The sequence below is a fragment of the Camelus bactrianus genome, chromosome 29, assembly GCF_048773025.1.
Source record: "Camelus bactrianus isolate YW-2024 breed Bactrian camel chromosome 29, ASM4877302v1, whole genome shotgun sequence".
NCBI classification, from domain to species: domain Eukaryota; kingdom Metazoa; phylum Chordata; class Mammalia; order Artiodactyla; family Camelidae; genus Camelus; species Camelus bactrianus.
Genome location: NC_133567.1, coordinates 10,964,005 through 10,978,573, shown reverse-complemented (window position 1 = coordinate 10,978,573; position 14,569 = coordinate 10,964,005). Strand labels below are relative to the sequence as shown.

The following is a 14,569-nucleotide window of genomic DNA, read 5'->3' as shown; positions in this document are numbered from 1 at the left end:
TTCCAATTTACATAAAATTAAATATTCCTTGCTAGAATTTCTTAGGTTTTTGAATTACTTGACACTTAACCATAAAATTTTTGAGGTAAGAATCAAGAGCAGTTAAGTTTACTGTATGGTATAAATGTGACTGAGTGAAGTTTGGAATAAATCAAGAAAAGAACCAACTGTTAGAACATTTAAATGTGTCCTGTATTTGAAAAGTTGCCTGGAATCAATCTCCTTGTTCTTTTGGACTTAAGAATCCTGTTTCAGTGGGAGAAAAATTATATTTGTGAGATCTGATCATTAAAATTCTAGATGGTGATTAGAAATATGACATGGAGTATTGATCAGAAAATAATTTTTAAATTTAAGCTGAAATTGTTTTCCAGTTTTTCATTATAGAAATATTTAGAATAAATTGGTAAGCTATTAAGAGATATGTGTTCTAAAACTTAGCCTCTTTGTATGTATTTTTTTCCAAAAAGCTGTAAATGGTTACTGAAAAAGTAAGCTTGAAGCAATGCTTTAACTTGTTAATGCACCAAAACTTTAAAAAATATTAGTGTTTAGGATTTTTAAGCAGCATAACTAGGAAAAAAGTACTTTGGAACCATTTTATAATAAATAGTCTTTAATCTGAGAAATTCTCGATGATTTCTAAAAAGTGAAATATACTTGTGAAAGAAAAGACCAAGGCATAAATCTTTAAAAATTTTTTTTCTCATCCAAAGGAACAGTAGGTTGATGTTAAATATGTGTGAGTGATTGTTTTTCCATTTAACAAGTTCATGAAGCTAGGTGGTGGAAGGGAGCGTCCGTGGCTGCCCATTATTACTGGCTAAGCTTTTTCATGTACTGTACTTTATTTTTATGTTATAGAGTTTTCAGTTCCTCTCCATTGAAAGGTTTGTGAAATTGGGTGGGATAGAAAATTTCTTTGAAATAACCTGTTATCATAATGCTAAACGTGTCCATATATTGTGCCTTCTTTTTTATATTTTAGGTCTCATGAGTTACGATCCAAGATTCTTTCATTGCAGTTACTTCTATCCATTCTGCAGAATGCAGGACCTATTTTCAGGACAAATGAGATGTTTATTAATGCTATTAAGCAGTATCTATGTGTTGCACTCTCAAAAAATGGAGTTTCATCTGTTCCAGAGGTTTTTGAGCTTTCTCTTTCCATATTTCTTACTTTGTTGTCAAACTTCAAGACACATCTGAAGATGCAGATTGAGGTATGTTCTGCATTTAGGCATTGTTGGGTATTGCATTTGTTTCCTGTTAAACCATATAATTAACACACGGGAAAGTTTTTCAGAATGTGAAATAATATGTGTGTATTGCCATGTACTTCTTTTTTTCATTCAACTAATGTGTGCCTACAGAGTAGGAAGCACTGGGTAAGGCCTAAGAATGCAAAATCAAGACATAGCTCCTGCCTTAGAGGAATTTATAGTAGTTGATTGGATGATTTTTAAGTGTCTTGAATTAATTTGGTCCTCACAAATAACTTTGCCATTGTATATATGATATGTAATAGAGAATTTGGTTATCTTAAAAGAAAGCTCTAAAAATATTTTGTCTATGTGGTTTTAAGCCATTTAAGTCTTTGGTACTTTAAAGAGGTGATTAGAAGAATTATATTGGGGGGTTATATTTTAGGACATTTGAAAACTTAACTTTTGTATTTGTTTTCTTCTAATGTATCTATTACATTCCTGAAGTTTTCTCTCAGCGTCTTTGGAAATAGAGTAACAATTATGTCATTCAAAAGTATTTCAAGAGACTTAGCAAAATGAAATTAGGGACTCTCCCACCCATGTATGCATGTATTGTTCACATGTACCAATTCATAATCTTTTGTTTTTACCTTCAGAACAATTCAGTATTTAAAAACAGTACTTTATGTTTTACTGACTTAATGGATTTTTTTCTCCCCAACTTGTCCTTTGTGAAAGTATTGTTTTGGTTGGGACATTGTATATTTTAGAAATACTCACTTTAATGCTAGTCACCTTTTGCCTTCATATTATGTTTGCTGTAATATGCAGGTTACATTTTAATTTTTATGTTTAATCCTAACTGAAGACTAATAATTCATTAGCTCACAGAAAGAATAAATTACTATTTTCCCAAAATTTTTGATATTATCCTTTATTATTAATGTTCTACAATATATATTAAAATTCATAGGAAATTATGGGAATGAGACAGAGTAAGGCTTTGGTATTTTAAGTGAAAAGTTTCAGAATTTGGGTCCTATTTTTGGATGGGAAACAATTTCTGGTGTATATATGCTGTCAAATTTTAGAAGCTTGCCATATGTCTGTTAAAATAGTGCAAAGCAAAACTAGGAAGTTACTATTTTTAGATTTTTCTCATTATCTTCAGGAACTACAAATAAAAGAGACTTTCTAAAAACTTCTGGAACTTCTGGAACTTTTGCTTCTGTAACAAGCCAAATGTGTTCCATTTGATGATGAGGCATTTAAATTAACACTAGAGAATTTTGGAAGATTTTGTACATCCAGTTACTTCTCTGAGACTCTACTTCTTAAAGCACTATTTAGATGAGTGTAGGTGAAATAAAAGTTCTTGTAGAACCAAATATCACAACAGTCATTTAAATTGGGATTACTATTTCTGTTAAGTAAGTTAGATACATGAAAATTTTCTAAGCATGAGTTTGAAAGGAAGTACTTCTAAGAAATTTTCTGTCTGCTCGTAGATGGTAGATTCTCATTCAAATTCTTGTAGTAATGGTCTGATTTTTTTTTTTAAAGAGATCAGGTTTATTTTACTCTCCATTGTCGCTTATGGGAAGATCATGAGGGTGAAACAAGATAAACGTAGATATACTTTTGAAAGTACTGAACATATTCAAACACAAGATGAGCTGTGTTCCCGTTAGAGAAAACCCAATACACAAAACCTCAATTTACAAAACAAAACAGATTGTTGTTACATGAAGATCTATTTTAAGAGAATACTCACTGCAGAGTTTTTATAATGCAATTTTCCCCTGGGTATTAACTTAGATCAGAAAATACAGTTTATACAGGTTTTCAAGAGAGTATCTATTCTGTGAAGACAAAGTGCTTGTGACAGTACTGTGGTTTTACATACATTACATCATAGGTGCTCTATAAATCTTTATAACTTTGTGTTTAAATTTTAGAGCCCCTTTGATAGACATGGTGTCGTAGATTACATTAACAGGCTTTTGCTTATTAGTGCATTTTGATAACCCGTAGACAATAGCTAAAGTTTTTTCCCCAGTCTTTCTCTAAATTATGGTTTGTTGTTTTTTTTTTTAATTATTCCATAGATCAGAGAATTTCAAACTCTCTTGATCCGTGGCACAATTAGAATTTGTAATCTTTTCATGGTGCACATACTCCAAAGGAAATATCTAACAGTTCCATTTATTAAGCAGTTAGATCCAAATAACTTAACAAGTATCTGTCTAAACAATGAAGTCTTCATTAAAAAAAAAAAAGGCACACGTAAATTGAAAGGAAAAATGTTTTTATTTCAGTCTTAAATAGTCAGCAGGTACTGACTGCTGGAACGTGGGGGCCTCTAGGATTCTACTCTTAGAACTTGAAATCAAAGTGGACACTGCCCACCCTGATTTCCTCCAATAATTTTAATGCAGTACCTGCTTCTTACCATACCAACCACTTAAAAACCCAGGTTTGTGAAAATAATGATGTCTTTGAAAAGAGTGTAGTGTGATCTAATTGATGTTGAAGCTGTGAACAATCTTTTGAGGTATCTGACAGATGTTTTTCCCTCAGAAATGCTCATGGCATCCTTCTGAGTTTGCTGCAGCATTCTGGGGTGCCTTGATGCAGTGTTCGGAAACTGTGGCCATAAATACATATTGAATGCCTACTGTATGCCATGCAGTGTAGACACAGTGCTTAGCCAGAAGGATCTTGTTTCTACGCTCTTAGAGTTTACAGTCTTACAGGAAATATTGACATTTTATATAGGCAAATAATAGAAATGTGTTGAATTTTGTGAAAGAAAAACCCTTTATAAGAGTACCTGACCCATTTTGGGTGGAGAAGATGTTAGTAGTCTTATTAAAAATATGAATTTTGGGATTCATAATATATATGTTCCATAAATGTTAATATGTTGTTTTAGGTTTTCTTTTTCACTTACCCCCTCTTAAGTTATAGTCATTTTTCCAAAATAAGTTTGAATCTGAAAATTCTTAGCTCTTAAGTTGAAATTTATTTAGTTAGGTTGATTAATTCCTTTGTGCTCGACATTATTTGGTGTAAAGAATAGTGAGAAATAGTTTGTAGTTTTCAGACAGTAGAGCTTTCCATTTGTGTGGGTAATTAAAAACAAGTGTATGAGAATTAGATCCTCTTTATTGTGTAGATTACATCAGTTACTTTTAAATCTAAAAACACTTAGGCTTGTACAGTATTATGTCTGAAAAATACAGCTGATGAACAGAATATGGTTTATGCTCGGCAAGGGATTTAAAAATGAAATAGGAGTTATATTAGTTTTGTAAATATATTCAAGAAATGATCTCCCAGAGGGACTTCAGATTTTTGCAGATTTCTTCTGTAGTGGCTGTGTGATAACAGAATACAGCAATGTGAAGTGCGGTGCTTTTGCTGCAAGGGTCACCGTGAGTGACCCACCAAGTTATTTAAGTCCTAATGTTTCAGAAATGGAACTCCAAAGGAGCTGGACTCCAGGACCCTGGATCCTAATCTTTGCTCCATAGCTTTGGGATATTTAAAAGGTGATCACATATATGACATATAAATAATATTTTAAATGGAAGTTTCTTTCCCTAATCACAGGTGTTCTTTAAAGAAATTTTCCTGTATATTTTGGAAACTTCTACCAGCTCATTTGACCACAAATGGATGGTTATTCAGACTTTGACAAGGATTTGTGCAGGTATTTGAAATTATCCTTCTTTATTATCTCTTTCTTACTATGAGATATTTTAAAGGCCAAATATATATTCATATGCTAGGTGCATTTTATTAAAATTAACATTATATTGTTACAGATGCTCAGAGTGTAGTGGATATTTATGTAAACTATGATTGTGACTTAAATGCAGCAAACATCTTTGAAAGACTAGTAAACGATCTATCAAAAATTGCTCAAGGACGGGGCAGTCAGGAACTTGGTATGAGTAATGTTCAGGTAAGAGCTTTAAAAACATTTTCAAATCTCAACTTTGCCAAAGAGGAGCTATGTGTTGTCCTTAAAAGATTTTTTTGTTTTGTTTTTATTCTTTTTATGAATTATTTTATAGGAACTGAGCCTGAGGAAAAAAGGTTTAGAATGCTTAGTATCAATTTTGAAATGCATGGTTGAATGGAGTAAGGATCAGTATGTGAATCCCAACTCGCAGACAACTCTTGGTAAGGTGACATTTGAGTATAGTTCTTTATTGTTCAAGTAAATGATACTTTGGAGAATAATTGCAGATGCCATTAAACCAGTTTTGTGACATCTTTATTCATTTAGCTGATGGAGTTAAATAATAAACTTAACACATGTGAATTTCCCAGCTTAGCTATCAAAGCTTTTTTCTTTCTAAATCTTCCTAGAAGTATTTTCAATATCATAGTAAAGTGAAGCATGTTCATAACAGCTTTGTTACAGGATAATTGTAGAAGAAACATGAAAGAATGCTTTAAGAAGACTGAATTGTTCATTTATGTTTGACAGTTACCCTTACTCAGGTAGAAGCTCACAGCTACAGTGCTGCCCTGGTGTTACCTTAGTCCAGTGTCCTTTGAGGGAGAACTATTCCTTGTGAGACAAGAGCTGAGAGCAGAAACAAGGTGGATAGTCAGCACTGCGGGTGTGAAAAGAACTCCTAATGGTGCAAATTGTACACGTATTAATTGCAGTGTGTTTTAATACCCAAATATGTATTATCTGTTAGGGTACCTTATATGTTATTTGTGCTAAATAGATATCTAAGCAACACTGAAATCTCTTGCCTTACTTGAGAATTTCTTTTCTTCCTTTGACAGAATAATTTACTGAATCAGTTTTTCTACTTGCAGGTCAGGAAAAGCCCCCAGAGCAAGAGACAAGTGAAATCAAACACCCTGAGACAATAAACAGATACGGAAGTTTGAATTCCCTGGAGTCAACGTCATCATCAGGAATAGGCAGCTATAGTACACAGATGTCTGGCACTGATAATCCGGAACAGTTTGAAGTCCTAAAGCAGCAAAAAGAAATAATAGAACAAGGGATAGATTTGTGAGTACCTGATTTTAAGGAGGAGTGTTACTGAGTGTCCCTCTGCCGGTACTGTGCCGCCCTTTCTCTGGGTTCTCTCCATCTTCGGGTTATGTTTATTCCCTTCCTGTTACCGCCCTTCAGTGAACAGAAGGGGGGTGTGGCTCTCCTGAATCCAAGGCTTCTAGTGACTCCTTATTCACCTCCCCTTGTTCATTGTAGTCTAGCCCAAAAAGACCCTGGTGATGCACACTAATTCTGCACCATGTTCTGTGTGCTGTTGATGAACGTCATCTGTGCGAGTTTGCGTTGTTCATTCAGCTTGGGTGTAAACCGCCCCCCATTATATTTCCCAAGCAAGTGATAACTCAAAAAATTTAGAGTATGTAATTTCTCCAGCTACTGTTGCTTCTTTACAGGTTTTATGTTTTCTCCCTTCAGCTACAAATGTGCTGCTCGTTGCTGATTTATTGTTTTGATTCCATTTTCATATGTCAGTAGCCTCTTTTTCAACTTGGCTGCTCCTCCAGACCCTGATCTTGTGAAATCAATTTTCCTGATAAGCTGTGTGCTGTCAGCCTGCTCCTGGACTACTTCCTGTCTGAATGGTACCATGCTGCTTTCCTACCTCTTGGCGCCCATCTCTTTCAAAGAGATGCTATAAGGACATCTGAACTTGCTAGCGTTTTCCCATGAGTCTAGCTCCACAAATCTAAACTTAAAAAAAAAAAAAATTCCTTTGTATGTTTACTTGGTTTGCTACTTCTGCTATAAAGCATTTCTTCCTGAATCTTAAGCAATGGCTTTTGGTGAGTGTTCAAGTGTACTTTCTTCAGTGTTAACATAAAAGAAAAAATGTTGATAAAATGTACATATATTCTTTGTCATAAAATTATTAAATTTCAAAAATTGCCTCAGGAAATAGCCATCAATACTCCATTTATACTAACTTTTCAGACAGTATTAAAAACTCCCATCTGTTCCAGATGTCGTGCAGAGTCTGGGGAAACTTGATGAATGAGATAGCCCTTGTTTCTGGGGGCTCAAGGTCTAGTATGTGTAAACACATATCATACTGAAATTCTGCTGGTCACTCGGCAAACACATATTTGATGCTTAAGACTGTGTGCCAAGAACCATAAAGGATTGGTCCTTATATTCAAGATTACAGCCTAATACACTTTTTAATAGTGCTGTGTGAGGTCCATGATGGAGTGTTGTACAGAATGCTGCCGACGTAGGCCATCTCTTGTTGGAGGTACTTGGGAGTGAAAGAGTCGTTACAGGCCTTCAGCGTGGGCGGCTCTCCTGACCTCCAGTGCTCCTCTGGCCACTGGGCTTGCTTTCTGCTTCACACTTTGTATTGTGTTGGTTGCTCTTCCAGGATGCTCTTCCACAGCTGTTTCTTTCATGACACCACTATGTCCTGCTACCTTCTGAGCACACTATCTCAGTCTTGATAGGGGCTCCTTATCCTGGGCATACCTCTTAGCATTTCCAGGCTCTGTCCCTCAGCCATTTTCTTATTTTGTGACTTCTAGATGACCATGTTCTTTTCCATGATTTCAGCTGCGATGTGCTAACATCTCACAACTCCCAAATGTTAACTTCTAACATAACAACTCTACTGAAGGCCAGACTCATCTGTAATTGTCTGTTGGACATCTACCCTGGACGTTGTATAGCTTCTCACACTCAGTGTGTCTGTAATCTTTTAATTGGCTTACCTTTCTTTGGTCTTATTTATTCTCTAGTCTTTTCTTACACTTAGAGTTCTCTTTCTTGAGTGAAAATCTGCTTCTGTTTCTCCGCTGTCTTGCTCTTAGAGAATAAAGCCACGGCTTCTTGTAATAGCATATAATACCCTTCATGATTAAAATCTGCTAGACTCTAAGCAACGTTTTAGAGTCCACCACTTCTTTATTTCACCTCATTTTTTCAATAATGCAGAGCCATTTGTTATAGTATCATGTTGTTTTATGCTTTCATGTATTAGTATGACCTCTTCCTCTCTTCTGGGATGTTTTTTTCTTACTGTTAATGAAAGATGTAATCATTCTTCAGAGCTCAGTTTCACAGTCACCTTCCCAGGAAATAGATCACGATCATCCCTGTTAATTAGTCACTTCGTCTGCTGTGCTATATCCTCACCTTGTGGATACATTATTTGTTGCATTTTACTGTTACAATTTTTTAAAATTGTGTTTCTTCCATTAGAGTGAGAGTTTCTAGAGAGCAGAGATTGTATTTATCTCATTGAAAAATTCTTGATTTTAATTTATGTACATGGCAGTGGTTTAATTAGAACTTGACGGGGTATCGTTAGGAGGACAGGACAGGGAAGGACATTTCAGACAAAAAATGGCATGTGCAGCAACACAGGAAAGGACGACATTGGAGGACTGTTGTTCAGTGTGACAGGGGCGGGGGTGGACGGTAGTAGCAGGAGGTGAGATGAGAGCATTGAGTTGGATCCAGATTACAGAGGCCTTGTTCTCCATGTGAAGAAGGTTTTGTCTTGTTCCTCTTGGCATATGCCTGATGAAGGATTTTAAGCAGAGGAACAGCAGCATCAGATTTCTGTTTTGGAAGGATGGCTCTGCCAGCAGCCTGAAGGATGGATTAGAATGTGAGCAAAACAAGAGATAGGGAGACCAGTTAAGAACTCTTGCAGTATCCAGGTGACAAGTGAGAGGTACCAAAGTAATTGTTGGAACAATAAAAGTGGAAAGGAAATGATTTGGAAACAAAGAAGTGACATTTGAATTGGATCTTTAAGCATGAAGGAGAGTTCCTCAATGAGTAGGGCAGGTAAAGGGTGTGTAGAGGAGACAGACTCTGCAAATGCTTTATGTTTAGGGAATGAAAAGAGGTATATGGGAGGAGATGGAAGAGAGGGGATGAGAGAGAAACAAGCTATACTGAGAAAGGTTTTGTGTGTCAGTCTGTTCAGTGTGGACTTTATCTCAAAGACACTGGGTATCTAAAGATTTTTTTAATAAAGGAAATAATTTCAGATTGTGGTTAAAACAGTCACCAAAATTCAAGTTCTGTCTTTTAAAAGCAGGAGACTTACAATTAATCAATGGATGTAAGGAGAATAAGCCAAGGTTACTTGAGCACCAAGGATAATGAAAGTATGAGATATTTAATATTCACATCCTTACTCAAAGTTTATCTACTACATGGCATTATCTCAGTCTGTGCAAGGATACAGATCGCCTTCCATTTGAGATTCTTTTCTAAGAAAAAAAAAACTTTGCATAATGTAATAGTTTTTGTACATTCAAGCGTTGAATATTTTAAGTAAACTCCTGTTTTCTAAGTGTTATTAGAAAGTTAACTTACTGTAGTTTAAGATCTCTTCAAGGAATACAAATCATTTTCTATTTCTAATGTTCCTATTAACTTTTAACATCATCTAGATTTACTAAGAAACCAAAGAGGGGAATACAGTACCTCCAAGAACAAGGGATGCTTGGTACTACACCTGAAGATATTGCCCAATTCTTACATCAAGAGGAAAGATTAGACTCTGTAAGAATACCATGTTACTTCAGTCTAGCCTTTTCTATAAAATCCTTTTTGAAATTAATAATAATGTGTATTATTGCCCCTTTAAAATGCCCTTCTAAGTGTATAAAAATAACCTAGATATTCTTAGTTTTGCTTCTTAATTTTCTAAACTCAAAAGAGTATCTTGTTGTGTTTTTAATAAACATATTTAGTATGTTTAACTTCTAGCTTCATGTTTGAAGTAGTTAATCCTGTAGTTAAAACCTGTGGATCTTCTGGGGTTTTTTGCTTTTTAAATGGCTATGCAGAAAATGTAACATTTCGTTAGGATATCAATTTCTATCTTTTCTTCTTTAGACTCAAGTGGGTGAATTCCTGGGAGATAATGATAAATTTAACAAAGAAGTCATGTATGCATATGTGGACCAACATGACTTTTCAGGAAAGGATTTTGTTTCAGCCCTTCGTATGTTTCTGGAAGGATTCCGTCTTCCAGGGGAAGCTCAGAAAATTGATCGATTGATGGAAAAATTTGCTGCAAGATACCTAGAATGCAACCAAGGGTAAGCAAGATTCATATTCAAGTGCTAATTGGTGGCCAGCCACATCCAAGACACTCTTCTGGGGAGCATCGGGTGATTCATAATCCCTGCCCCAGGGAACAAGTTGTCTGTGATCTGGAAGGGATGAGATAGTTCCATAAAAAATTATGAGGTAGAATAGAAATCCTGAAAGAGAAAATTAAAAGTGATACGGGATTTGAGGTGAACTATTTAAATAACTGTAAACAATAAAAGTTTGTAACATGATACACTTATTTTTCCAGACAAACCCTTTTCGCTAGTGCAGATACTGCTTACGTTTTGGCTTATTCCATTATCATGCTGACCACTGATCTCCACAGCCCACAGGTATGTTTTCTTCCAAGCCAGTTTTACAGTAAATAGTACAAATTGTATAAATTATTTTGAATTCAACAAGTAATAGTTGAAATTTTAATTTCATTAAACCAGTTACCAAACTGGGATATTTAATTTGGTGTGGTGTACATTTTACAAATGCAGTTTCTGGTAGTACTTCTAATTAGACTTTCAGATACTGGTAACGTCTGTATTTGTCTTTCTCATGATTGATAGCTTTATAAAGCTTTAGGCAAATTTTAATCTAAGAGCATGCTTATAGTTCAGCCTATGCTTATGACAGCGTGAAAAAACACATATATAAACCATCCTTTTTTTTTTTTTATTGACATTTCAAACTTAAACCACAGTGTTTAGAGTAGTGGTGTCCTTCATGTGCCCATCACCCAGCTTACACAGCTGTCAGCTCATGGCCAGTCTTGTTCATTTATATCCCTTTTCTCCCTCAGATCATTTTGAAGCAAGTCTCAGGTATCATATCATTTCATCTGTATTTATTTATGTTTATATATATACATATATATATCTGAAAGAGAAATAATGTATTTAAACATAATCACAATACCATCACACCTAAATATTTACCATAATTTAAAAATATCAGATATCCAGGAAATGTTTAAATTTCATTCGCTTCATGAAATTCATAATTCCTTCTTAAATGCCCATGTTAAGGAACTGTCACTTGATTTCTGGTATCCTCTAACAAAAACATTATTTTTAAAGTTTAGGTATTTTATGCTTAGTTTCAAAAAACTTGAAGAAAATTATCTTTATAAATCTATTTGCAAGAATTTTCTTAATACTTCTTAGGATGAGAAATAAACTAATACTTATTACTATCTGAGATGTATTGGAAAAATTATAAAGTTTGAGATTAAATTTTGCAGTATAGGGGGTTTTTTGGTGTGTGTTTTGAGATGTTTAAGGCAGGGTTGATATGGAAAGGATATGCCAAATGTATGATGAGAAGACTGTATACCTAGGGTTACTCTTAGTTTTAAGCCCCAGAACTCAACAACTGCATTTACCAAGGGTTTTGATTTTATACAGACCTTTTAAAAAGAATCATTTAAGACTTCAATAATTTAAAATTTGCCTTTGGCTTCCTACTGGCTGCATAGTAGAAGCAAGCTCACTTCCAGAGCTTCTGTTACCTGGCATGGTACTTCCCCTGGTTTTATAAAGCAGTCTACAGATACTGACTTACTTGGGTATTTTCATATCAAGAGTTTTCTGTCTGGTTTTTCAGTTTAAACCAAAAGTAGAATTACATTTTACACTGTCTCCCTTCGTTTTTAGAATGTCGTATTTTTTAACAAATTTCTTTCTGTACCAATGTTACATGCATCTGTATCATATCTTCTTATATATATACTTCCTTGTGTAAGTTGTTTTGAAAAAAATCCTAAAACATCCTTTAATGTCCTTTGACAGTACCCAGATTGTTAAGTTTCTGAGCACTTAACAGTTAGGGAGTGTTATCTTGAAATGGCACTGTTCTGTCCATAGAACATGTGCCTGAAGTCCTAGTCTGGTAGGAGTAGCTGCTTGTGGTCGTACATGCCCTGTCGGGCTGCTGGCCACCATCGTGTGCTCAGATGCAGTCTGCGCTGCAGAACAGCAGATGAGTTCCTGTGAAGCTAAGTGGCCTGTTAGAAAAGTGAATCCATAATCATGAGCCCATATGATTCATGATTCAGGACTCTGTAAACTAACAAATGACGTCATTTAAAAAAAAAACACGGGTAACTTGAAAGGAATCTCTTAAAACTGATTCTCCTCACTCTTAGTTGTTTTCAGAGTTAAAATACTGGTGAATTTAACAAGTTTTTTAGTCCCTTTTTCATCTAGAATATTTACAGTTAGACTAGCTTTTATATATAGTGTGAGTCAATGAATTTTTTAAAAAATTTGAGATGTATTTAGAATATGTTTAATTTTTTGTTTATTAATCTTCATTAAACACAGTGGTAACAATTGATTTTAAGTGATTTAAGCATAAATTTTAATTAGACACAGCTTAATTTAAGCACATGAGAATAAAAGTCAAGAGTAAAGTATTCCATAAAAGATAAGCAGGTGAACAAAAGTTAGATTGTTTTGTACTACTAGAATCCCACTGTGGCAGAAATATTCTGTTGGAGCAGTGCATGAAATCAGTGTGTTCCCTTCTTACACTTGCTGGGAGCTCCCACCCCTAACCTCCCAACCCATATCCACAAACAAATATATATTGCTGCTTCAGATTTTTTGCTGAGACTTGACTTTGTCTCTGATGGCATGATAAACACTATGGCATGTTCAGAATTTCCAGATGATGTTAATCTTCTTTTATACCCTTTTATTGACAGCACTTGTGTGGTCTTTTATTTTGGTATCCCTGGGTCTTTTTTGTTTTTTTTTTTTTTAATATTCACCAGAACTTAGGTAAAATGGCTTTGTTTCTTTTAATGTTTTTTAAGTGCTGTGACTCAAGATAAGTTCTTAAAGTTTTCAAATGTTAGAGCTTTTTTCCCTTGAGTAATAATAAATTGCACTTGAAAAATTTTATGGTAATGTTTTTACCTTATTTTCTTGTAGGAAAACTGCTCTTCTCACCCTTTTTGACATTCTAGAAAGACCTTTTTGCAGAGTAATCAGAACTAAACAAATGTTTGTATCCTAATTATATCCTCTGGATATTCTGGTTTCTCTATAGTCACTTTTGCAAACTTCTGATGACTGACTTGATTGTTACTCTGTGTACCCTCTTGTAAATTTATAGGAGCCTTATCTTTAGAGGTGCCTTAAATTCTTTATGAAAAGTGCTAGGAATATATGTAATTAAATAAATATCTTCAGAGACATCATAAGACTTTTGGGTTTTGTCCATCTGGGTTTTGGGGGATATAAAACATAAACATTTTGGCTGTGCTAGCTCCAAGTTTGGTGGCAGGGCTACCATCTTTTATTACCACAGATTTGTACTCCACAGATTTATCAAGTTACGCGGTAGGACGTTCCTGTTCAGGGTACTCTTAAAACAAAATGTTCCAAGAATACTTTGCCCAGATCACCTAATATTCAGTTGTCATGATGAGTCAGTGAGATTGTTACCTGATTTTAAGTAAATTTCAGCTCTTGTTATTCTTACATCCACTGTTATAGAAAATCAGTTTTTAAATCATTGGCAAACTCATTTATGTTCTTCTGAACTAAGATTTGGATCTTTTTGATTACATGCATTTCTAATAATTGTCATGGTCCTTCTTTAAAGACTCTGGCTAGAGCTCGTAAACCTTGGCAAAAACAGTTTTATTATTCAGTCTCCCTGTTTTCTTATTATAAATTACTCCTGCTCATATCAGAGCAGGGTGAATTAGTTTATGCCAGGATGGGTGTTTGCTACATTTTGCTCTTTTTCTGCGACTTCCTTTTTTCATTTTAATGTCTGCTTTGTTGAATATTTTCTATTTCCTGTCCTCAAAGCATTTATAAATTCTCTTACATGAGTATTTTTATGTTAAATTTTAGAAATTATAATGGTTTTTCATTCCTAGGTTAAAAATAAAATGACAAAGGAACAGTACATTAAGATGAATAGGGGTATTAATGACAGTAAAGATCTTCCTGAAGAGTATCTATCAGCCATCTATAATGAAATAGCGGGAAAAAAGATATCAATGAAAGAAACAAAAGAACTAACAATCCCTACAAAATCAAGTAAACAAAGTAAGTATCCAAATCAACCGAATCCTGATTGTTTAGGAGGAAAAACGGGTTCTTCAAAAGGTTTTCACTTGGAATAAATCAAGTATTATTTATTCTAATGAGAAGTATTATAGGAACAGTTGGCTGATCTGATTGTCTTTTTTCCCATATCCTGAAGAAGGATAGGACTGACCAATGAGAAATGG

General features: G+C 34.5%; 1 protein-coding gene across 2 annotated transcripts in view; it reads left to right on the top strand.

Moving 5' to 3' along the window:
• The window catches only part of ARFGEF1 (ARF guanine nucleotide exchange factor 1), a 98,894-nt gene that overhangs the window by 48,776 nt on the left and 35,549 nt on the right, over positions 1 to 14,569 (top strand). For both annotated transcript variants that reach the window (XM_074355084.1, XM_074355085.1), the window contains exons 10-18: positions 989 to 1,223; positions 4,824 to 4,923; positions 5,039 to 5,178; positions 5,291 to 5,399; positions 6,054 to 6,255; positions 9,660 to 9,771; positions 10,108 to 10,313; positions 10,577 to 10,661; positions 14,213 to 14,384. In XM_074355084.1, the coding sequence (XP_074211185.1) occupies positions 989 to 1,223; positions 4,824 to 4,923; positions 5,039 to 5,178; positions 5,291 to 5,399; positions 6,054 to 6,255; positions 9,660 to 9,771; positions 10,108 to 10,313; positions 10,577 to 10,661; positions 14,213 to 14,384 (1,361 nt within the window). The remainder of the gene's footprint in view (positions 1 to 988; positions 1,224 to 4,823; positions 4,924 to 5,038; positions 5,179 to 5,290; positions 5,400 to 6,053; positions 6,256 to 9,659; positions 9,772 to 10,107; positions 10,314 to 10,576; positions 10,662 to 14,212; positions 14,385 to 14,569) is intronic.